This window comes from Gymnogyps californianus, chromosome 14, assembly GCF_018139145.2.
Source record: "Gymnogyps californianus isolate 813 chromosome 14, ASM1813914v2, whole genome shotgun sequence".
Taxonomy (NCBI): Eukaryota; Metazoa; Chordata; class Aves; order Accipitriformes; family Cathartidae; genus Gymnogyps; species Gymnogyps californianus.
In genome coordinates, this window is record NC_059484.1 from 11,910,962 (window position 1) to 11,935,894 (window position 24,933).

The 24,933-nt window shown below is 50.2% G+C and overlaps 1 protein-coding gene across 1 annotated transcript; it reads right to left on the minus strand.

The window, feature by feature from the left end:
- Window positions 1-2,192: 2,192 nt before the first annotated feature.
- Window positions 2,193-7,264, minus strand: SPINK1 (serine peptidase inhibitor Kazal type 1). Its single transcript, XM_050905632.1, has 4 exons — window positions 7,210-7,264; window positions 5,682-5,722; window positions 4,947-5,059; window positions 2,193-2,274 (listed from the first exon to the last, which is right to left on the minus strand). Exons 1-4 carry the CDS (start codon window positions 7,262-7,264, stop codon window positions 2,193-2,195), a joined length of 291 nt encoding a protein of 96 aa, XP_050761589.1.
- Between the last annotated feature and the right edge of the window lie 17,669 nt (window positions 7,265-24,933).

A 24,933-nucleotide genomic window follows, 5' to 3' on the forward strand; every position in this document is an offset into this window, starting at 1 on the left:
GGCCCTTGACCTGCTGCTTCCCATAATCTCAAGCCTCATATGGACCTTGCTGTGGAACGGATGTGGCTGACATTTAGCAGGAATGCTAGTTCTCATCAGAACAGTGCCTGAGGAAATGCAGCCTGCGCTCAAGCATCCATCTGACGTGACCTGATGTTCTGCAAGCTTGGTCAGCACCTCACTTCATCAAAGAAATGCTCTTGGCTAATACTGGATGATGTTTCCCAGAAATGGCGTAGGCAGGAAAGATGTTTTTCTTGGCATAAGCTGGCCTCAGTGCAACCTCTCCAGTGTTCTTCTGGGTGGAAGAAACCAACTTGGATAAGTTTGGAGCTAAGCTCGGTTTAGCCACATCACAAAGTCCAAGGCTGCGAGCAAACGACTTGAGGAGGCTCATCCTCCCCTCCTGCCAGCCCCACTTGCAGAGACCTCTCCAGGTAAAAGCTCTGCTCCGTTTCTTGTGATGCAGCAGAATCAGAAACATCCCAGCTGCAGGAGGCCTACTTCCAGGATCCCCTTTGTGCAAAGATGTCAAGGCAATTTACAGTCCCAAGCCTATTTGGGGCTACCACCTTTAGTGCATTAATTTTACATACGGGCAAAATGCGTCGTTTCTTATCTCTCCCTTGACCACAGACAGACTTGTTGGCAGATCTGGGAAGAGGAGCCTGTGCTGTGCCCCCTCCCAGCTGCATCTGGTTGCATTTGAAATTTCAAGCGAGCATTAGACCTTTCTCTCAGCTTGATCATGCATTTTTTTGTGTTTCAGCCACTTCTTCAAGGAACATGAAGAGAACTCAAACACATCTTTCTAACCAAAGTGAAGTTCAGGATTTGCTAAGAACAAAGCATTTAGTTTGCCCAGAATACAAATAGCAATTTACTCAAGGGCTGTAATTCATGGGGAACCCCAAGAAGGCTCAACCCCCAGCCCCGACCGCTCTGTCCCAGGCTGTTTTGGGTTGACTCATTACAGTCCTTTGGCAACAAGCAGTGGAGTGCCCAGCTCTCTGGGGAACAGCTGGCAGGGCTATGCCAGTGCCGGGCAGACGCATCCCTCCAGCACAGGACCTGCGGGCAGACCCTCTGGGGCCACTCGTGTCCCTGCAACCCCCCCCAAGACGGAGCATGAGGACCCCGCAAACCTGCCCGCGGGTCCCCGGCGGGGTGCGGGACAGGGACGTGGCGAGGCTGAGCGCCTCGGCTACCCCACCTCAGCGGCTTTCAGCCTCATGGCAGGGCTGGAAAGAGCAGCACCGACATCTCGCTGCTCGCCCGCGGAGCGTCCAGCGCCGCTCCCCGCCTGCCCCGGCCGAGCCGCCCCGCGGCCGCCGCCGCCGCCCGCCAGCTGCGGGCTCCAGCTGCGGGCTCGGCTCCGGCGTCGGCTCCGGCTCCGGCTCCGGCTCCGGCTCCGGCTCCGGCTCCGGCTCCGGCGGAGCAACAGCGGCCTCCAGTGCCGAAACCTCCTCCCTTTCTCCATCCAGGGACCCGCACCCTGCGTCCCGCTGCACCGGGCGCCGCATCTCCCCCTCCCGCCCGCCAGCCCGCAGCCCTGGGCATGGGGTGCCAGCGGCAAAGCTACACCAAGGCCACTAGAGGAAAAAAAAAGATTTTTGCCCGGAAAAATGGAGCCTTTTTGGTTTTCCGAGGCACTGGGTAGCCGTGACCTGCAGGACAAGTCCGAGGCTGGTGGCTCTCGGTGCACAGGGACCGTGTGATGGGGCACTGGCATATGGACAAGGCCGGAGACAGGTCAGCATGGAGATGACTTGTTGGACTCATCCTCCTGGCAAAGGCCCTGGAGTAAGGGCTTTAATGCCCTGTATTTAACAAATGTAATTGCAAGTCATGAGAATCTAAAATCTCCTATTGCTTGGATGCTGGAAGTTTAGGAAAGGAAAACAAAATTCTTGATGCAAAAAAGAGCCTCCTTGTTATGCCAGAGCCTGGCTCTCTTCTTGGGCATGTCCTAGCCTTGTCCCTGGGGCTCTGTCAGTAATTTGCTCACAGCTCTTTATGGACATTATCAAAACAAACCATATTTTTCAGGAAGGTATGTTGAATGTCAAGAAAGGGGTCTGCTGCATGTGTAAGAAATCCCAGTGCAAGACATGGCAATGCTTCCATTTTATTAGGAATTCGTATAGGTAAGGGACAGCTTTGTGCTATCTTCTCCGGAACGGTTGCGCCTTTTAGTTTTGAGCGGAGTCAGAGCGTGGAGAGGGCTTTTGGCACATTCCCCTGTTCTTTATGCGCACATTAGTGTTTCTTCGCCTGGAAGAGACATTAAAAATGCTAGAGGATGCCTTCAGGTCCCTGATACACAGAAGAGCCTGACTCAGAGGACAAAGAAAGAAAGAAAGAAAGGAAAAATACTGCTTAAATCATCATTTAAGTGTTATTCACAATAAGTAAGGCCACATATTCTTGACAGGGAGTTCAGGGTTACCATGGACGTGTGTTAATTAATTCCAGTAAGCTCAAGAGCTGGCGCTTCCTGACATCTCCTGGAAGAATAATTCACCTCTGTGCTGTAGGACAGCACTAAGAAACCTCTAATGCCTGTCTGGCTGCAGATGATAAAGGTTATGACTTTCTTTTGTAGGTTTTTACAGACAAATGCCTGCCATTGTGTCTTGCTTGGGCTTGGGCCTGCTCCCAGCCTCCCCTCCTGATTGCTTCTGCAGCAAAAGCGAGGAAAATATTAAAAAGGCACCTGCAAAAAATTATTGTTATTTTTTGCCCAGTAGCGGACCTAATTACTCTGAATTGTTCCATTTTCATGTGGAATCATGATGTTCTCCTCTTTGGAAAGACAAAACCATTTCTCAGGTGCATAGAGAAATGCTGGTAAAATGATTTTCAAGCTGTTCTGCATTTTGCAAAAAACATTTTGCACGCTGGTCACAGTGAAGTGACCAAAGGTGACAAGTGAGACACCGCTGCTACAGGGACCCACCAGATGCTCTCACAGTAGTTATTCCCAGACTCCTTGCAGGCTTCCAGCTCTTGTGAGACTGGTTGCACACACAAAACTGCAAAAGACACTTCATCCTGCCTCTCAGCTACCTGACTTTTCCCCATGGACCAAAGCTTTATAGACAAGGACACTCCATTTATCTCTCCCCTGAGACATTTGGCACCAGGCAGCTTCAAAGTCCTGGTGCCTGGCCCAGATCGCCCTGACCAGGAGACCAAATAGCTGTTGTTCCTAACCCCAAAACTTCTTCGCTTGGGAACGTTACAGGGGAGCTGCAAGGCTCAGGGCTTTGACCCGCAGGAGCAGCACATTTCCAGTTGCAGCTGCTGAGAGCTTGCACAAATGGGAGTTTGCAGAAGTCCAGGGATGCAGCGCCTGTCAGTGCAAGATGGGTGCCAGCACCAGCTTCTCGTCCATCCCTTCTCTCCCCTGACTCCTGGCCGGCTCTGGATACACCACCAGCTCAGTCTTTTTCTTTTTTGTACCCCAAACTTTCCTTCTTGTGACCACTGAGGTCTCCCATCCCCTCCGAAGCCATGTTCTGCACCCGGAGGACGTAGCATCCTCGATGCCACTTTGCTCCCTGCGTAGCTGGCTTTGAAGCCTTCCTCGCTCTCTTTACCCTACTCTTGGTTCATGGCCAAAGCCCTAACGATGTTGTGTCTGACGAACCTCCCACCTCCATCTGTTGCACAATGCAGCCGACAGCTGGTGCTGGGCTGCTGGCTTCCAGCATGGTCATTACCATCTTGCCATGCCGCGCCGGGTCATTAACCGTGGCGCCTTCATTTAGGAGATCCCACTCAGCATGTCTCTGCCTGACTGCATCATCCTCAGCCTTAAAATGTAAAACCAGCATTTGAGCAGGCCAGGAGCAGAATATGGGGCAGCAGCCTGGGTTAATGAAGGAAAGAGGGGACAACCAGACCAACAATTCTTATCCAGGCTCTTTTTCCTGGAGATCTGGACTCTGTTCCTTGTTACTGCAGAGTTAGCTGGGAGGCAATGCTCCTAAAAGCAGAATTTGGCTCCACAAGCACATTCATCCAGGGATAGAAAAGCTGGAATTTGAGCTTCTGTTAGAGATGTGTCTGCTGATGGCAGATGGGCGTGTGAGCCTGATCACCAAAAATCCCTGTCTCCACCAGGTAAAATCAAGGGTGAAGCTCCCTTAGCCCCACAGACTGGGGCATCTGGCTACAGATAAGACTCAATCTTCCCAAGAGAGATTTTCGAACCGCCTAATAGCATTGAGTTGGAACTAATTCCTTCACTTGTCTGACACAGAGAGCTTCCAATGTATAAATATACTCAAAATTACCTACAGCCCAAACCAGATAAAATGAATCAAGTCTTGCCAGAGACATCGCTAGCATTTGGACCTGGCCTTCTGCTAAGCCAGTGCAATCTGGCACCAGCACAGATTAAATATAAGGCTCATTCTTAAAAATACCCAAGGCAAATTGTATCCTTTCATATGCAGAGAAGACAGAAAGCAGAGCTCAGCTATAAATTGCTGGGGTGAAAAACCATAGCTTTTCCTCAGCCACCACACATCTGAGGTCACCTGGAAAAATATTTTTCTGCCTGCATGCTAGATCTGAGCAGACTTTGAGGACTTTGCCATTTGTCTGAGTTCCTGGACACCCGCCAGCACAGTCCGAGCAATTGCTGCAGCTTGGCAGCTGCAGGTGTGGGGAGATTTTGGCCGTGCGGTCCCTGCTTGTGGGCAGCTTGTGTGCTGCGAGCCGCGCACAACGGACCTATTTCGCAGACAGAGTCCACATGCTCAGAGCAGCGGGTGCAGCATCTGCGCGGGAGGCCAGATTCATGCCAGATGTGCCAGGCTCACTGCCCGCGCTCCACCCAGCTGTATGCAAACAGCTTTCTTTCTAGGAAATCCCAGACATATGTAGTAGCCCTCATCTGCGTGATATTTAGACTTGCAGGAGGTCCAGATACTCACAGGTTCTGAAAGCACAACAGACACTCATTGCCATATAGGAGGTTGTCCGTGCCACAGACAGGGTCAAAGATCTTTGTACAACCTTTTGTTACATCATAATTGCCACAAGCTGCCTGGAGACACAAAAGAGTAATGCTGAAAATATTAAACATGCTTTCAATTTACCAAAGGAGCTTTGCATTCACAGGGAGGTGCATATTTTGTATATCTTGATAACCCATCCCAGCTTGCTCAGAGCTCTACTATGAACTCTGAGAAACACTGGCACTGCCTGTCACCAGGCAGTCCCTTGGCCAGCTGAATTCCACCTGGCACTGCTGTACACCCTTAGGAGTAACAATATTGAGTAAGTAATGCTCCATGGGCAGTGCCTGATCATGTTCTTCCCAGTTTTTATTTTTATGCCACAATAATACCTGCCTTCACACTTGCAAGCCAGAGAGTAAGGGGAGCTCTGATCTTCTTGGCAGGTAACAGCAATATTCAGCTCTTTACTAACAGTTTTCCTCCACTGAGTGTGGGGAAATGCAGTGGGAAACCAGTACCATCACTGGGATCTTGCTGTGGCACTGCAGGTGGAAGGAGGTTCCCAGGCACTGGCATCTTTGGGCTGCCAATCCAGCAGCTCACTATACTTCAATGTATTTAGCAACGCTGGCTCCCCAGTGTATGTGTTAATGCTGTCTCACTAAAGCTGGGCATACCCTTGTGCTACGCAAAAATAGGAGCCTTCACCTCTGTTCCTTTGCCAGCAGCTCCATCCGTCTCAGCGTTCCCTAGAGAAAGAGTGGAGAGAGAGAGAAGACACCTCAGCACCCATTACTTGGGCTGGTTTCAAGGGGGACCTAGTAAAGATGTTTTAGGCTGAGGACCGTATGTCTTCACTCACACACCTTTGTCCCAGCAAACAATTTCTTCCCTTGGATCTTCCCCATTTTGCTGCTAGGTCCCTCCCTGCTGCGTCTGCCTCTTTCCCCTGGCAGAAACACTGTGATGGTACAAGACCCTGCCAAGGCCAGATGTACTTCTAGTGACTTTCCCTGCCAGCTGCCAGGGAGTAAAGGTGGCTTTCGTTATCTCTCATCACGCATTCATGGGTAACTGAGAAACTCCTGCTGACGCTGGACCAGTGCTGGAGTAAATCCAGGGTGATTTTTCTGGTGTCAGTGGGTTTGTACCAAAAGCAAGCAGAGCAAAAGACAAGTTGCTGAAGGTCTCTACTAGAAAGTGAAATGGTTGGACCTTGAGGTCTCACACCAAAGCTGGTGGGAGCAAGCTGTGACTTTGGTGGGCTTCTCCATGGAGAAGCTGGCCCTGAGCTGACAGCTGGGATCACATGGGTGGAACATGCGGTGGGTGTATTTTGAAAAACAACTTGAATTTGTTCAGCAAAAGGCAGTACTGAGAAGAAGACCTTGGGTTGCTTACAGATCCGGAAGTCAGCTACATGGAGGATTTAGACTACATCTATATTAACAGCCAGTGTGGCCCAATAACAGTGGGTCTGTAGAGTGAAATGGTTTGGTGCTGTGGACCTGATGGCCACACTGTTTAATGTTTCAGGGATTTTACTTTAGACTAGCACTGGTCCAGACCCAGGAGCTGTAGCTCACTACATGCTCAGTTCATCTGAAATGAGTCCAGATTTTGTGCTCAGACAGCTCTGCAATGGCAACCACCACACAGTAAATAGGATGACGGAGGACTTGTTTCAGAAGCACCCTCCTGTTCGGAATGAACCCACTAATGCAGAAATCCCTGGTGAGCAGGACCTGAAGAGCAGCAACAGCTCATGTTCTCATCCCTCTGCACCATATGGGATTTTGAAAACACAGTTGGCTTAAACATTGACTTTGGTAGTGAGAGCTGCATTTTCCCTTGCATAGATGCGTTTCCTGTCTTCTTCGCTTTGCTTTTTCAAAACCAGAATAGCACCTATTCAATCTAAAAGAATCACACTGTCCTAGAAATCACCATCTCCAGGCCGAATCCTAGCCCTGAAGGAAGAGTGTCAGCCCAGCACATCTGCTCATTTTTGGGAGCAGGTGCCAGGCACCCTTTTAAAGCCTTTGCTTTAGGCTTGCTCACAGACCACTGGTTTAATGCATGTTGGCCATTGCAGCATTCTCCGGTATTCCCTCCCCAGGGCCACAGCAAGGTCCCAGCACCAGCTGGCCTGTTCCCAGGCTCACCTTCCTCCACGACAGACCTGGGAGCTTTAGCAAGGAGAGAAAATGGCTCCTAAGCAAAACGTTGCACTCACCTTGGTAGCAGCAGAGTGCCAGGGAGAGGAGCAGGAAAACACCAGTTGCCTTCATGGTCAAGGTGGTGCTTTACTGGGGACAGCAAAGAGGAAACGGGACACTTCTCAGGCTTTCAGAGATCCCGTCTCTGGCAGTCTATGCTGGGACCTTATACCTTTCCCCGTCTCTGGCACCACCCTGCACGGCCAGCTCCACCCCGCAGTCTTGTGATGACTGTGATTCAAAGTATGGGGACAACACCAGGTGGCAAATGGCTCATTGGTGTGCACAAGGATGAAAGCCTCTCCGAAGCCAATGGAGGGAACGATCCTTATCGCTGGCAAGGGCTGGAGCCGCATCTCAGGCATGGGAGACAGCCTTGGGTCTGCACTGCAAGCCGGGAAAAAGTGACTTTGTACAAGAAGCAGACTGGAGAAACGGGCAGGATGGCAAGGGAAATACATGTGTTTGTTAGCACGAGTAGTGTGGCTTTGATTAACAGCCCTGCCACTTCCACTTGCAGGACTCTGGGTAAAGATGGCTTTGGTCCACACACACCTTTCCTGGCGTGATCCGCAGAGCAGAGCTGGGGTGTCGCAGCTCCCCTTCCCTCCCCGGACAGATAGGGACAGCAGCAAGAACTACTGCTGGAGAGCAGAGAGCTTGGATGTGCCTTGGGCTCACTTGTGGCTGCACATTCAGTGGTATTATTTTGACTGCACATCTCTCTGCAGGCAGGCAGGCAGCTGAAACGAGCTCATTGGGTCGGATGCTGCTCACTTTCCCTCTCCCTGCCTGCAGTTTGGAGTAAACCCTGGGGATTTCCTACATTTATTCCACCAATGGTGCATTGCGGAGAGTGGATCAGTCCCTTGGGTATTAGAAGGATTAATTAATGTTTCTAAAGCACTTTGATATCTCAGCCATAAATCACCGGAGAAGTGCAAAGCAAATTATTACTAATGGGGGCTTATGACTCCAAGACAGATTTTTAATTAGCTGAACAGGAAAAAGTCAATGCCAAGAGCAATTCAAGGAGCTGTTTGTGAGACAGAAGTCTCAGCTCAGTCGGCAGCTGCTCCACTGTCCAAGGGAGACCCCAGTCCGAATGCGGCTCTGGAGGATGCTTTCCCCTGCCATAAACATCCCTTGTGAGTTTGCTTCGGTGGTGATGGAGAGTTTCCCTGCTCTCGTCTGGGCTTCCCTCTGCTCTCCCTGGGGCGACCTGCAACATGAGGCTGAAAGAATTGCTCTTAATGGCATCTGTTATTTTATTAACTCAGAGAGTAAAGCTGACTTTGGGTATGACCCGCTCAGCAGCTGTGAATAGCTGGGCTGGGTGTTAGTGGATCTCTGTGAGCAAGCAACAGTCCTTTAGCATGCCTAGGACAAAGATTCATGCGGTGTTATCACCCTCTGAGGAGCGAGAGAGGGAGGTATGATCATTTTTTATAGCTGAAAGAGGTTCATCTCGATCCAACCCTGTCCCCTGTTACTCCTCCAACACATCTGCCAGGTTCGCAACATGAGTAAAGCCAATAGGTGCCAATAGGTGCTTTGGTCTCACTTCCCAAAGCTGGAAGGGGACTTAGCAAGAGCATTGATGGTTATACACCAGGGCAACTGGGGAAAAGATTTTCGTCTTCAATCTGTAACACATGTAAATAGAGCAGTGCTGAAAAGAGTTTCTCTGATTACCCTTGTTTGGGATGTGCCCACTCCTGGTAAAACACATTTGCACATTTTTCAGTTTAGAGATCCTTGCTGTAGCCAGGAAATGTGATAGTTTTGATTGTCCAGAAACAGAAACATCTTTCCTCAGATTCCTTGGAAACATCCAGGCACATTTCCAAACTTGAGTTTGATGGGTAAATCCTCAGTGTTTACGAGAGCTGCTCATGGGAACTGTGTTGGCTCCTGGGACATTTCAAGTGTGTGTAACGCCATGGTTTTCTCCTTTCCTTCCTCCACAAGTCAGAGGCATCAAAGCAGAGACAGGCTGCTGACCGCCTCCTGGACACTTCTCTCTTCATCCTGTTATTGCTTAGGCTCCTGATTTGCACTGACTTAATTTCATGTTCGTAACCCCTCCCAGAGCTGTATGAGATTAAGTACTGTACTACTGAAACAGGTTGAAGAAACTCCAGGTTATGCAACACAATGGACTGAACTTAATTATTCCACAATGAATTGAGCCAAACCAACTGATTCAAGGGCAGTTGCCTCTGCCAAAAGAAGAATTCAACATAGACTGCTAACACTGCTGCAGCTGAACAGCAGTCACACTAGGTTTTTAATGCAGTTTCTCCATTAGCAATTGCCCTTCCTTTCCAAGCGCTTCTACTGACATCTGTGTGTTTATGAGATGCCTTCAAAAACGTGGGATTTCAGGGCTCCTCTCTCCTGATTGACATCTATTCTATATCCTTCAGGAAAATCAAACAGAAATGCTTGGGGCATATTTGACTGGGGAGGAATGAAAAAGAGCTGCGAACTGCTATTGCGCTCAGTGCTCCTGGTAGAAGGAGCAGGGAGATGTCTTCAGCAGTGTGGGCTTTCTCAGGATGTGTCACCTTGTCAGAGCAGCGTGTTCCTCCAAACACATCAGCTGGAGGAGTAGAGAAAAATGAGTCAGGCGGCTCTGCCAGCCGTGCTGTGTGACTTGCCGAGCACAGCACCCGTCACGGAGAAATGGAGAGGACAGGCAGGCCCCAAAGCAGGTGCTGGTACGGGATGGCTTCCCCTTGGTTGCCTTCTTGGGTGATGGCCACCACACATGGTGTGGGACAGAAGACCTCTGCAATTGGTGATGGTGTCTTCTCCTGGCTTCTGGAAGGCACTCGGAGGGGAAATCGATGCCACAAAAGCAATGCGGGGAAGGGGCAGTGGGTAAGGAGGCAAGCTGAACCGGCAGCTCTGCCTCTAGATGGATCAGCAGGAAGAGGTGATTCTCCTTCTGCAGGATGAGTGTTTGCATCATCTTTCGGCCAAATCTGAGTGCTTTCAAGTTACATTTTTTCCAATAGCAAAGTGTTGCAAAGGAATAAAAAATTGCATTGCAGGGGAATGAAAAATTTGGGAACCTACCTACTTCCCTGCGATGGCCCATCCATGACAGGCTGGAGGAGCACTTGTTGTACCAGGGCTGGAATTTGCTTTTTGTGAAGACTTGATGTACAGAGAAAAGCCACCAGTGCCCCAGGGAAATTGCAACAGAGTCACCAGTCAAAAGCATTCAAAGATCACAAACCAGACCCAGATGATCATGAATCACAGCTTAGAAGCCACAAACGGTTCTTCAGCCTCTTCAAAATAATGGCATTTACGAACAGGCTCGTTTTGGGGTGATTCACATTTTCCAGCCTTCTTCTGAACCCGAGAGAGAGAATGGGCTAAAGCAGAAGCAGAGCTCCTCTTGCAGTCCCGGCGCCTGGGAACTGGGGTGATAACAGGGAGATGTTGCAACACTTGGCACAAGTTCGTGCTTGCTGGTGGTGCTGGGGCTGTGTGGGAGCTCCTCTGCTGGGGTGTGCAGGTGAGGGGTGACCCCTTGGCCCCATCCCAACAGTGTCCCAACGCCTGCTGCCAAGGAGTGGTGGTGCGGCCACGACCCGCACCGCAGCCCTGTGCTGGTGGCATCCCTGAGCCTCGGTCCCTTGGTGGAGGTTGTGGGGACCTTCCTTGGGATACATGAAGGGAAGGCACCTTTTCGGGACCTGAAGGAGGATCCTCAGTGCTCAGGACAGTCAACAAGGCAGGTAGGGAGATTGCTGCTGCCCTGTGATGGGTGGGATGAGTGAAGTTTGGAGAAAGGCTGATGCAAATGTGAAGCCCAGGGGCGTCACAAAAGACAGTTCCCAAGATGCTCAAAGCTCTCTCAGGTCCAAAGAGCTGCTTGTGTTGGATTTAAAGGCTAAAAATCCCTAAAGCTCTGTTACCTGCTGGGTTTGCCAGGCCTGGAGCTTGCAGGTGTACCCAGGACCTTGCCTATGGTATCCAGGATGGTTTTGAAAGCAGTCAGTGCAGAAAGTGCAGAAGAGCAAGCCCCATGCAGCGGTGTGTCCATGGAGGGAAGTCTTCTGTGCATGCAGGAGCCCACGGAGAGATCTGCAAGTCGCCTGCAGGAAGGGGGATGGTGCAGCTGGATCCATTCAGGCATGGGAGACAGGCCAAGCCATCTTGCATCAGCAAGGTGAGAGCTAGCTGGTGTGCAGTGATCGGCTGCTCTTGTATCCAGGGGATACTGCTCAAACACTGATTTTTCCTGCAGGAAAAAACCCAACCATAATTTGGTCCATAGTAATTTTTGTCTTGGATTCTTTCCCATTAACGTTGAGAAAACTATTTTGCTGCTCTGGGTGCATGGAAGATATTGAACACTCTGACAGTTTAGGAAAAGGGATCCTGTGAGTAGCTGCTGTGAAAACATCACTTATTTTCTCCAGCTGTAGGAGCGTCTTTGGAGCCCAGGACAGTATATCGATTTGTTATCTCTTCTGTCCTGGAAATGTTGCCCCTGCGGCCTCTGGCTTCTGGGGAGGGGGCTGAACATAGCTGCAGGGGAAAATTAACAAATGATCATTTCTACTTTTACTAAAGCTTCTGTTTGTTATCCTTCAGCGAGGGCAGCATGTCCATGATAGCGACCTTTGGAAATCTGCAGGCGTCGGCGGCTTTGCCTGAGAATGGGTATTGCTGACAACAATGTCTAAAGACAAAGGCATCACATAAATCATGGCTTGTTGGATTGTTCAGAAGAGGCCGTGCCTGAATGCCAATCAAATGCTTCCTGAGGAGGATGAATGTGCTGGGGACGGGCGATGTGTTTGTAAGGATTACTGTCTGAAATTGGCTGGGGTGCAATTGCACATCTCCCTGGTGTGGGGGTAAGTTCCCAGCCCAGCTCCTGGCCTGTTTGCCTGTGCTCTCCCACCACTGCAGTGACACCAAACCCCACGGACTCAGTCCATGGAAACCTTTCTCTCATCTGCTATGGCTTACTGGGTGATGGCACATGGCTGGTGGGAATACCTCTGGGCTGCGATCTACTCCAGTCACAGTGGTGGACTCGGGGCTCTGTCCCTTGCAGATGGGACAACTGCTGCCACTGCCCACCCAGGAGTGATCCCAGGTCAGGAACAGTGCAGGGGGTGCTGGCTTCTGGCAAGACTTTCTCCCCTGATCGCTTGTGCCCCTCTCCTCGGCTCCCATGCAGGAGCTCCATGGGATGCGGAGGCAGTGGGAGCACGTGGGGTCGGTCACCCAGGAGCTGAAACATGGAGCTCTACTCTTCTTGCTTTCCCTGGCATTATTGGAGAAAAAGCATCGTTTTTCCCACTCCTACAGAAAATGCCAAAAGCAAAGAATTCCTTCATAAAATTGCTTCTTTATTAAATCTTATCTGCCTCCCGCCTCCACATCCGACTGCCCCTGCGGCTGCCAGGGCAGATCCAGGGCAGAGTGATTAAGCGCTGTGGCCAATAATTGGGCAAACATGGTTTTCAATCTCCTCCAGTGAGGCGCTCCCCCTTTCTCTGAACTAGAAGCAGCACCCCCTGCCCACTCCCTCTTTCACAGAGCCAAACAGGATGGGAAGGATATGGTATATACCTTCCTTTCGGGCTCACAGACTCCTGGAGGTCTAATCTGACCTTCTGCATAGCTCAGGCCAGCTCTGCCCCTGCTCCCGAGGACAACACGTCCCTTGTCCAGGGCTGGACCTTTCTCTGAAGTGTGCGTGGGGTAACTTAACAAAGAGCTCTGATATTAACCACTCCTGATAAGGATCCCGGATCTCTATTGCCGTGTGCTGTTTGCATAAACGATCCTGTCTGCCTACAGCTATTTTTGCCATTAGGTCCCCTTTCCCCCAGGGTGAGTTTGAAGTGATTATATCTGAAAACTGACTCTTTAGAAAAGTTGGATGAAGTCCAAGCGAAATCTGGCTGCATTGGCCTGGCTGCAGAGCTGGTGCAAGAAGGTGAAGAATCGGCCAGGTCACCGGGAGAAGACAGAGCCAGAGCCCTCCCAGAGGAGCACAGCAAAAGGATTGGAGGCAGCGGAAACAAGTTGCAGGAAGGGTCATCCCAACTGGACAGTATGAAAGAAACATTCACCATGAGGGTGGCCAAACACTGTTACTGGACCAAAAAGGCTGTGGAGTCCCCATCCTTGCAGAGGTTCATAACACAACTGAACGAGCTGGTATTTTCTGCAGAAGCTTCCAAAAACCAGCAGACAAGCAACAGCCTGTCCCCTCTGTGGTCCTTAACTAACCCAATGTCCCCAAGACTAGGAGCTTTTTTTAGTGGAGGTCTGAAACGCAGAATATTTTCACATTTTTTCTTTATTTCTTGAAAACATTTTGTCAAAGTTTTTGTCAAGTTTTTATAATACTTTCCATCGCTTTGTAAGCCAGTTGATAAACAAACAAAAAAAATAGTGAATGACTTTCATCACAACCCCAGAAATATTTGGCGTTTCTAGCTACTTGTGTGAGTTCCATTGGCAGTGCTAATGGCTATTGATACACGGCTTGCTCCCTGGCCCAGGATGCAGAAAAACACTATTGTACTTCTGATTTCAGTGAAATATGTGGCTAGAGGAGGCTGAAACTCTTAGGTCCATCTCACTGTACCATTTCGGACAATTAGAGGAGACGAGGTTTTTCCAACAGAGAGCTATCAGCCTGCCTAGCTCCATGGGAAAAACTGGCTATTAAAAAAATATAGAAAGGTGCGGAAAGGAAGGGAAAAGTAATGCAAACTATGAAATAAGGCTTTCATTTCTGACAACATTTCTTCCTCCCGTTAGCTATGGAGAGATTTTAAAATGAGAAGTGCACTTTTTCACAGACTGATAGAAATGAGATTTTGAGAGGAAAAAGAAAAAAGTAGTGGACATGGGCTAGAGCTGGTGATAATGTTTCTGTTGCTGAACTCTGATCCTGAACATACCAAAAAGGGGAGAGAAAAGCTCAGCAGAGGTTGGAAACACTGAGCCTGTTGCCAGAGATGGCTTTTCCTCGAAGCCACGCTGACACGAGGTGCCATGAGACCCATGTCAGTTCAGAAGTTCATTCATAAATTTGAAGTTTATACTTGGTGAGCTCTTACCCCGCCAGCATCTAGTGCTACCGCTGGTTGCTTTAGCCACAATAAATGGGCACTTATCGTTGTGTTAATCATTCGTATCTGCTCTCCGGTGTGGAAAAGCAATACTCCCTGACCCCGCCTGTGCGTCAGCATGCTGCACACCCGTCTTGAGTAAAATCTCCCCAAAGCTGATAAATGACAGTTAAATACTGCTGATAAACTTTAGCTAACTGCTATTGACCCTTGGGTTGGGCTGAGATTAGATAAGGCCCAATTAACTCTTGCTCCTTTTCCTAATGACTGCTCAAGCTCAAAGACAGAGGCTGAAGGTTTAAGGCAGCTAAAATAGGGACACTGTGATGCTTTGGACCTTAGCTGATGGCTGATGTTTATTGACCCTACAAAACTGTGCTTTGTTTTGAGTGCTGAGAGCGGCTGCCAGGACACAGATATGGGGTACTGGGGGAAAGATGCTGGGGTATAAGAGCATCGGCACCCGCAGACCTGCCATGAAAGGTGATGCTGCGAGCATTGTTGGCAGCTCTGTGTGCTTTCAGCTTTGGTCAAAGGCCTTGATTAAAGAAGGATTTTGGCTTTGATTTACGGAGCCTTTGAACATAGTGGCTAAACATTTCCTTTCGATCAAGAGTTTCCTTTTGATTTCTGCAGGTAGTCAGCTCCCTATGTCCCTCAGTGAGCTTTGCACTTGAATTGCTTCCCTAATAAACGTGACATAATTTTTGATGCCTTGTACGTTTTCAGCTTGGCTGTGAAAGTGAGGTGCTTTGCAGTGAAAGTACTGTCTTCAGCCCATCAGGGATATGAGGAGCAGTCCTTTTGCTCTGGTAATGGAGATGAAATAACCCGCTTGCTGAACCTGCTTTCCCCAAGTAGCTTTTAACTTGTTTTTTTTCCTTCTACATGAGGAAGTGGCTGCCAAAGCCTGTGGCTGCTGCCTGCAGTATGCTTTTCCTTCTTATCCTTATTCCTCCCTGCCAAGATCCTCTTTTCTTCATTCCTTCCCATTTTCTGAGCTTCTGGAAGCCCCTGGCTCATAGTTTCAAGCCCCACTTAGTAAGAAACTTGGTTTTCCTGTTGAAAACCAGCTGAGCTTCCCATGTTATGCTGTGGTTCCTGTAGGAAATACTCAGAGATGTTGCATCCTGAATTTTTCCCTCTGTGTTTTTTGGAAGACGAAATCCAGCCTGCTTCCAAGCTCAAGGCAGCCCCACAGTGCCTGGACTTGGGGCAGCTCTCCTCCAGTGCTGAGATGCTTGCCAGGAGCAGACAGTGACAGGCATGCTGGAGGCAGCCGATGATGCTGATCACGCTGTCCTGCATCTGCCTGTTTAGCTGAGACATCCCTGAGCTTTGTGCTTTGCTGTTCCTCTGCTCAGGCTGAAGGGCAGAGCTGCCTGGTGGCCAGAGGTCAGGCTCTCCCTAAGCATCCACCAATATTACATGGAGGGTGATCAGACACTATTGGCAAGGGGCTGGGCAGCCTGGGGTGCAGTCACCCTGCGGAGCATAGGAGGGAGGGTGCACCAGGTGCCCATGTCCCTGCGCCCGAGTGTCTGTGCTGCCACACTCGTCGTGTCAGCCTCTTGCCCAGTTGGGGGCCTCAGATCCAGAGACCTCTGCCCGGTCATCTCCATCAAGGTGCAGACAGGGATCAGGCACAGACGCAGCTGCCACAAGTCCCTTTTACTCTGGGAACTACAGTTCCACCTGCTGGGACTGTCACTTGTTGCCGCATTTTTGCATTTTGTGCCCTGCTGATATTCATGTCCTTTCACTGGATGTGGCATTTTGGTGGTTAGGAGCAGCCCTTCTCACTGGATCCAGGCTCTGCCATTTCCAGGATCCTATAAATTCAGCTTTCAGCCATAGAGAGCCCTGGGATTTTTATGGATGTGGAGCAAAGATGTATAAATGATAATTAAAGCCTCTATGGAAACACTCAGTGTCGGCCAGAAGCATAAGTCATAAATAATTATCATGATGCCCAGCTTTGCATTTATGATGCTGTGTTATTATAAACTAGAACTAATATTATGAGACTTAGAAAGTCAGCAGTGGACTGGAGAGGCAAAAAACTTGGAGGAGGTCTCTGGGTCCCTTCTGAGGACAGGGTGCTGGACTATATGACCCTGTGCTTTCAGGGATATTGCTTTTATGCTCTTCCATTATATTAATATTTAAATCAGGGATTAAAACATTGATGACACCTAAGAGCTTTACTGCATGTACTTTATTGGGATGTAGGTCTTGCTCTGACTGAAGCCTCAGGATCGTCCATGCGCTTGGACCGAAGGAGCACGCAGTGTTTTACCATGTTAGTGCACTTAACATCACCTATGTGCGTTCCTTGATGAAAATCAGGGGAAGCATTTTCAAGCAAAATTGTTCTGACATCCCTCAGACTTCCAAAGGCGAGTGTGGGGCTGGCCTCACCTGCGCCCCCAGTCAGACGAGCCCTGGAGGGAGCTGGGAACCAGGTTAGAGATCCCCTGCTCTCCTTCACAGCCAGCGTTGCCACCTCGCAGCTCCCCGGAGGGGTGTCATGAGCATGTCCGGGCTCAGCGTGCCAAGGGGTCACCCCTTGCCCACCCTCACCAGCACCAGGGGCTCCCCCCCAGCCCTTCCCACAGCCCTAGCCCCACCAACGCGTGTGAACTCGTGCCAAGTGTCGCAACATCTCCCTGTTATCACCCCAATTCCCAGGCGCCGGGACTGCAAGAGGAGCTCTGCTTTTGCTTTAGCCCATTCTCTCTCTCGGGTTCAGAAGAAGGCTGGAAAATGTGAACCACCCCAAATGAGCCTGTTGGTAAATGCCATTATTTTGAAGAGGCTGAAGAACCGTTTGCGGTTTCTAAGCTGTGATTCATGATCATCTGGGTCTGGTTTGTGATCTTTGAATGCTTTTGACTGGTGACTGTTGCAATTTCCCTGGGGCACTGGTGGAGCATGCTGCTTCTTGCCTCTCTCCGGACTTCAAAACATTCAAGGCCTTGACAAAAGTAAATCCTAGCCCTCTTCGGAGGACTCAGGCAGCTTTTTGCTGTGCAGATCCCACCCTAGCTGGAGAGGAATTGCAGGCACCAACCTCAGCGTGTCCCACTGGCTACCCTCCCATCCCATTTTCCATTTTGCTGGGTGGCTGCTGCTCACAGCATGCTCCTCTCGGTGCAATGCAGTGAGACGCACCAAGGTGAGACCCCGCAGCTCCCAGCTGCCGCTGCTCTGCTCGTTGGCCGGAGATATGCTCTGCCCCTCCACGGACAGGAGCCCCTGGTGAACCCATCCAGTTTTGCCCAGTATTTCACTCACAGGTGGCACAGCAGGGAGAGGACACTGATGGCCCAGCACTGGACCTGGGAGCCTCCAACTCCCACCAAACCACGTGGAGCCCCTTGCCTGGCCCTGGAGGAAATATTCAGCCAGAGATCCCTGGTTCCTGCTTGGGGATGATGTATGGACTGGTGAATTCAACAATTCATGGGACCGGTGGCTAAAAGGAGCGCCTGGCAGAGTGGGGAAGGCTTGTCACTTGAAGGACATCTGCTTAGGGTGTGGATCACATTTCCACTGCTTACAGAAGAAGTTTAAATAAAAGATTCGGTGCCTTCCCCCCCTTCCCCCCCCCCCCCCCCCCCCCCCCCCCCGAAGAAGAACGTCTGCTAAATGCTGTTTATGTTAAAAGCCCTCAATTAGGAAGAACACTAAGGGACAACACAGGAAGCCAGAAAGCTGCTCTGTAGCTAAAATAACTACTGTGAGGTGCTGTGATAACGGAGTGAGACCAGAGGACAAATTGCGGGAGTGACACTGCCTGCCTGCCTGCAAGGATGGACCCTGCGGTGGGAAGGGGCAGGCAGAGGAGTGGGAACATCTCAGAGCGCCGGTAGCTGGGACTGGTCCTCTTTGCAGAGCCTCCCTGCACACTGGAGTTAGGCTGTCGTGAGCAAATCCAACAGATAAGGCAAACTAAAGGGAACTTCAGCTTCACATCCAAGTGCTCTACTCTTTCCCACACATGCTGTGAGACAGGGTTGGTTCTTTTATACAGGCATAGAAAAAGAGAGCTGCTTCAAGATAGCTTATTCAGACCCTGTAACTGGTGTTCAGAGGAAGCGGAGCTCTCCCATGTGCAAAGAGCGGGGCTGAGGCAGGAGCAGGCTGGAAGGGAATTGGCTCCATCTGGGCCAAATTCTGATCAGAGAAGGGGGGGAGGAGGAGGCGGCGGCTTGCAGAAAGACAACCAATTTTTCTCCTTGGAAATAAAAAGCTTCTGGCATCACCTGCTGCTTATCTTGCTGCAGTGACATGTAGTTTCTTTCCAGGCCTAAAGAGCACAACCCTGGTGCCAATAGGGGCTTAATTGCTATTAATCCTGTTAATTGAATTTGATTCCTCTGTGCCACTTAGCACTCTGACTGAAGGAGGGAAATTGAAAAGAAAAAGACTGGGAAACAAGCTCAGCTGACCCAAGGCATGTGACTCTTCCTGATATTATAAATATGTGCCCCCTCCCACCCCCCCTGCCTACATCTGGAGGTCTGCTCGGGGGGGCAGGGGCAGGGGCAGGGGCAGGGGCAGGGGCAGGGGCAGGGCAGGGGCAGGGGCAGGGGCAGGGGCAGGGGCAGGGGCAGGGGCAGGGGCAGGGGCAGGGGCAGGGCAGGGCAGTGGTTGGTTTGGGCAGGCAGCAGTGGGATTGTGTTGGGAAGTGCCTTGGGTGTTGCTGCACTGGGAGGAAGTGGAGCCTGCTGTAACTGGGCTTTGAGGGATCTGCAGGCTGAATGTGAGTTCTTAAATTAAGTCGAATTCCAGGTAATGCTGAGACTTGGGGTAGCAGGGGACTAAGTATACTCTCAGGGATGGCCCTGCTTTTGAAGGGCTTTATTTGAAAGCTGGTGTGTGATCTGTGATAGTATTTTTGGTTTCAAAACCGTGTGTTTGGGGGGTGTGGGCGGCAAAGGTGACTTTTGAATAGGTGGTTCCCCTCCAGGGTGGACCTCTCTCAGATGGCTCAGAGGAACAAGATCTCCCATCAGAGGTGTGTCTGCATCTGCCTTTGGTCATGGCCAGGCAGGTTTTTGGTGTGTGCCAGGTTTACGAGGAGCCCTGCGGTGCTGCCAGCTGCACTGGTTTCTGTGCTTGCCAATAACTCTCACAGCAAGAGAGACAGAGTGGGCTCTTTAGAAATAGGTCACTTCATTTGTTTTTTGTGTTGGTAGTATTTCTGTTAGAAAAGGATTTTGAGAAGGGGCTTCGTGGGCGATGGGCTCCATTCCCTCTTTGCAAACTGACTATGTGAAATCTCTGTAGTGTTTGGAGGTTTTGTTCCTTCTCAGGCACATCCAGAGCCTGGCTGCAATCTCTGGCTGAACATTAGATGGCTGGGTAACAATGGAAAGGTCTGGATGCTGTCTTCCCGATTTCTGGAGTGAGACCTGTATGTTAATTAAATCCTTGGGCATCTCTCACATGGAGTCAGGGCAGTGCAATGCTGCTGTGCTATGTGCAAACTGACTGTGGATGTATAAGGTGGTGGTTGATTTTTTGGAGGGAGTTCCTTGGTTTTTAGCTCTTGCCCTGTGCATGTCCCCGCAAGCTGATGATCGTTGCCGGGCTGCGGAAGAGGCGGAGTTGCGTGTGTTTGGGGGAGTGTTGCCAAATAACAGCGTGGAAAGGTCATGTAGCAAAGATCATGTAAGCCTAAATCAGAGATCTGAGATGAGTCAGAGGTTTAATTTAATTAGTTCTAAAATTAGAGTAGAGTGTCTGTAAGGGGAAGGCAGGGCAGGGCCAGAGGAGGGAAGATTTGGGGGTATGCTTTATAAGTGAGAATTGAGTAGTACAGGCTGGTGCTGTTTATACAGACTGATAGCGGTATCCTGTGGCCTTTAATATATCTAATAAGCATGTTTTATACACAAATTAGTGTGCACAGCTCAGTATTGCCATTCATTGTATAACTTAGGCTAGTCAATTAACTTCTGGTTTTGCTTCCACATGAGAACTATGCTCTCTTGTCTTTTGTCTTTTCTCTCTTTACAGTTTCAACAGAAAAGAATATTGCCTTTTAACATGTGCATATTATCTAGTACCTGGCACAATGGCACTAGGGCTTGTAGTGACTACTCCAGGGTAAATAATCAGTAATAATGGTAGTTTGTACACAAAGAATATGCCAACGCTCTTATTTCTGGAGATTTTCCCTTTAACTTGAACTTTGTTTTGTAAACTGGTTTAAGTATCTGCCCTAGTGAATCCTTTGGCCTCTCTTTCACTTCTCAAAGAAGACAAAGGTTAATGAGCTGTTGGTCAAGGAATGAAGTAAGATGTGACCTAAGGATCTTGGTGGCCAGTTAATGGAAAAGTAAATTTGGGCTTGAAAATGGCTTAGGAAGTAGATTTCTTGGGGAGGGGGATTCCACCTTCCAACCACTTTTAACTAAAAGAAAAGCAAGTTAAAGGCTTATAAGTATGGGAACATGATAAAGAATCCACCCATCCATTAAGAAACTTCTTGTAGGGAACATCAGGGGCCCTCATAGTCGCTGAGGGCCCCAGAGTCCTGTTAAGCTTGGTGGTTTTACTCCATGTTTTGATTCTGGTTTGGGCCATGCTGCAAATGGTGCCTGGAGGAGTTCATAGGGGTTTTGTGAGGATGTTGCATCACTATGGGGTCAAGCTAAACCCCACAACCATTATCTAAGGCATTTTGGGTCTGTGGGCATGCAGTGCATTTGCAGTATCCAAATGCACATCTAATCCTGGTGTATGAATAGGGTGGGGTGGTCTCCCTGCTCCTTCCCAAGGTGTTTCTAAGCACCTTGGGCTCTTCTCCATGCCCCAAAAAAGTGGCGAGAGGTTCAGGAGGGGAATAGATGATGGCAATGCTCAAGAAAGATATCCAAGAAAAGGGTTTTTAGTTTGGGAGGAAGACAAAAGCACACCCAGAAACTGTTCCTTGTTATATTCCAGTGCAGGTACCCGTCTTTTCCTCCTTGCCTTGAAGAACAGCCTTGGCATGTGGTGTTAAATCCCATGCTACACTGATGGTCATGGCCAGACATTGGGTCATCCAGCAGCTCAGTGTCTGTCCCACACAACCACATGGAAGGGGGAATGGCCCAACAAGCAGCCAAGAATATTATACAGAATTACTGCTCCTTTTGGGGCCTGACTAGCTTGTGAGAAATAATTGATGAGCTGGGAGGGTGCACGGGGGCCCCAGCAGGAGGGATCGGACGGGGACCGGGTGTCAGCAGGTGGCACTGTCTGCTGCGAGCCAGCCCCATGCTCTCTGTGCACCCTGGGGTGCTCCTGTGGAGCGGGACCTGGGGCAGCTACACCTCTGCCTCCCCTCCCCGGGGCCTGTTTGCAGCCACATTGTAGGTGCAGATGTGACACCCCCTGCATAGGTGGGCAAATCTGGCTTTTTAAGGTGCTACTGTGACTTAAGGTCTGTGCTTAGCAATAAATTTAAGGCACATTATATGTACTATTTTAAACAGGTATTCAGAGTGATTCTTGATGCTAAGAAAAGCCCTCCCTTGGGATGGCATTGTGTCTGTAACAGAAGTAAGGCTTCTACGCCTGCTGCCTCTAATAACTGCAGTTAGAGAATTGCATTTCATCTGCCTGAAATTCTCCTGCTGCTTCAGTGAGATGCTGGACTGATTTCAGCTCTTTCCAGTATTGATCTGACATTGCAGAGTGTTGTTTAAAGGCTGCCCCTCTCCATCCTAAAGGCTTTGGGATCCCTACATCTTCACAGGGTTCACTGAGCAATTTGGGACCTCAGGGTGAATGGCAATGAATAATTGTCAGCAGTTAGCGCTGAGCCACAGCCATTGGAAATGATGAGAAAAATGAACCAGCGCTTCCTTGTAAACCCTGCAATTGAGAGTTCTCCCTGCCACCGGAGCAGCAGTGGAGGAGCAGGAGTCCCACTCCGGGTCAGTGGTGTTGCAAAAGCAGAGAGACTTTCACTCGCGTGATCCGAGGAACCCTGGGGACAGAAGTTGCTGCTGAAGTGAAAGGGAGCTGGGAGCATCCTCCCAGCCCTGCCTGGTCTGTCACGGGAAGAGCGGGAGTGCTCCTGCGGCTCAGGTGGTCCCTTCTCCTGAGTGAGTAGTTTCATCCATGAAAAGGTTATAATAAACGCACCCATCACTGATGATGGGGTCTGGTGTGCAACCCCTCCTTGTGCATGTGTGCACCCTGCTTTCCCTCTCCACAGCCCCCTGTCTCTCGGGGCTACTAGGGACCAAGGTGTTTCCTTCCCCCATTCTGAGCACACCTGGATGCCCTTGCAAGGGAGCTCCTGCTGGGTGAGGGAGGAGTGCAGCTCATGTCTTCAACAAAGAAATAGTCATTTCAGGTGACAAAATACTTTTTTGGCTGGTTACACCTTAGAGGTACATGGACCAGGTGAATGTGGGTGCTGTGCTCTTTGCTGGCAGTGTTTGAGTGAGTCCTGACTGATGTAAAGAATAGCTGAGGGGGAGCATCACTTCTGGTGACAGGTGTCCCACCCTGAGTGAGCTGCCACCATGCTGGTGTGACACATGCTGACTTCCTGCAGTCTCCCAGTTGAGGGCCAGCTCCCTTTTCAGCTCCCTGCCCTTACTAATGCCTCAGAAGGTTGTGGGGTTCCCTAAACCAAGCTCTGCCCAAGCTGGAGGAAATAAGTGTGATTTCAAGTGCAGAATGAGCTGGGATATTGTGCCCCAGTTTTTAGCAAAAGCTAAGCACTGCCAGTGGCTCATGTTGTGTTTTGGCTGTCTGTCTAGCTTCGGTCATGTCAAAGTTTGTCCCCGTATTCTGGTACCATCCCAACTGGCCTCTTTTTTATTGCAAGATGTAGGACTTTTAATGGGCCTGTTAAAAACACTTATTGTTTGTGTGCCCCTGGCTCTCCAGCTGGTCCTGGTTGCTGTGTGTCAGTGGCCTGCTCAGTTTCGCTTGTCTCGGATGATTTTTCTTCCAGGTCATTGACTGATGATGAACAGAGTGCTCAAGAAGCCAAGTCATATGGGGCACGGAGGAAAAGAAAGGTGCTCGGTCACAGCTCTGCTTAGGCGGCTGTGACTGTTTCTGCAGTATTTCTGCTGTCCGAGGTGTACTGCATATGTTCCTCTGATGGCCCCAGCCTGGGGCTGGGAGTCAAGTGCAGTCAGCTGGGAGTCAGCTAGGGATGGCCTTGGGAGAGGCACTGAACTCTCTCCTTATCACTGATGGGGAAACAGATAAAAATAAAGATGCTCACCTCCCTCTGAGGGTGGTGAGAGATTAATTGGTTAATGTTTGCAAAGTGCTTTGAAGTTGAAATAGGGCAGATTAGCACTCATCTGGATTGCAAAAGCTAGATGTGTCATGTGGAGGTAAAGGCTGTGCTGAGGAGGCATTGTGAACCTTAAACCCTCTGTCCTTCAGATGTCAGGTGCCTCACAGGCTGACCTGTGCTCAGAGGCAGTCAAATACAGGGATTAGAGAGAATGGCAATTGCAACACAGAGACCTTTCCCTCCCCATTAAGTCCTGGACCAGCCTGCATCCGTACTTGCAGGGATGGGCGGTCATGCTTGCAGCCCAAGTGGCAAGGTGCAGGCCAGCTCTTGCTGTAGTGGCAGCAGCATCGCATCCTCCCTGTCCTTGGGACAGAGCTGTGTGTGCAAGAAGGACCGGCATGTTTTGTGATGAGTGAAATCTGGTTCCTGGTTCAGCATAGGGGAAACCAGAGCTAGAGTGGGGTTGAGCAATGTGGGCTCCCTCCCGGGGAGGAGCGTGAGAACTAGTGCGCCCAAAGCAAGAATGTGTTTGGGGACCTGGGTATAAGCCACGGCGGGTGGGGGCGGTGGTACTGGAGCTGTGTTTAGCCTGGGTGTGTGTCCACCCACTGGTGGTTGCTCAACAGGCTGAAGAAGGAGGAGGCAATGTTTGCTTGGCTGCTCATGATGCTGGGCGACTGCTGGGGGGTGAGCCCCGTGGGAAGCCCCAGCTACAATGGGATGCCCTGTCCCCAGGGAAAAGGGAGCTGCCATGGGGTGCCCGATGCTCTGGGTTTGGGGCAGAGTGCTCCTGGGGTCCGTGTGCTGGCCCTTACGACAAGCCCTTTGCATGCCGTACAACATGCTGCATTGTTCGTGTACTGCAGGGCATCCACAGTGGAAGAAGGGATCAAAAACCACTTTCTCTTTTCCTGAAGTAGTGGACAGGGCAAGACGTTGTCCTGCAGAATGAGGAGCAGTGACAGAAGCCAGCAGCAGAGCTGGCTGTCACACCCAGTGCTGTCCTGAACGAGACCAGACTTAAAACTTTTCTTCTGGAAGGACAGAGCATGTGGAGGTAGGTCAGCATTTATCTGCTACCTCTTGTGGACCCTATTGTCTGCCTCCCATGGCACAAAGTTGCTGGGGGACTGCTGGATGTAGGACTGCAAATCTGGCCTCTGTCATCCCATTTCTCCACTGTTCATGGTCCCTAGCAAGCAGACCACCTCCACAGTCCTTCTGGTTTTGTCCCTCGTGATGCAGGGAGAACTGGAGATGGTGCTGGCCTCTGGGTAAGGAAGGCTGGAGTAGCAAATGTGGAGGCAGGCTGGGGCATTGAGCTGTGTGAGCCTGGTTTAAACCAGCAG

Excerpts from the sequence above, each read along its gene's own strand:
- SPINK1 (XM_050905632.1), bottom strand. The coding sequence starts at position 7,264 with ATGAAGGCAACTGGTGTTTTCCTGCTCCTCTCCCTGGCACTCTGCTGC. Across the intron at positions 5,723-7,209 it reads GGCACTCTGCTGCTACCAAG|GGAACGCTGAGACGGATGGA; the intron begins GTGAGTGCAACG and ends CTCTTTCTCTAG. Across the intron at positions 2,275-4,946 it reads CTGTTGTGCTTTCAGAACCT|GCGAAGAAACACTAATGTGC; the intron begins GTGAGTATCTGG and ends TGTCTCTTCCAG.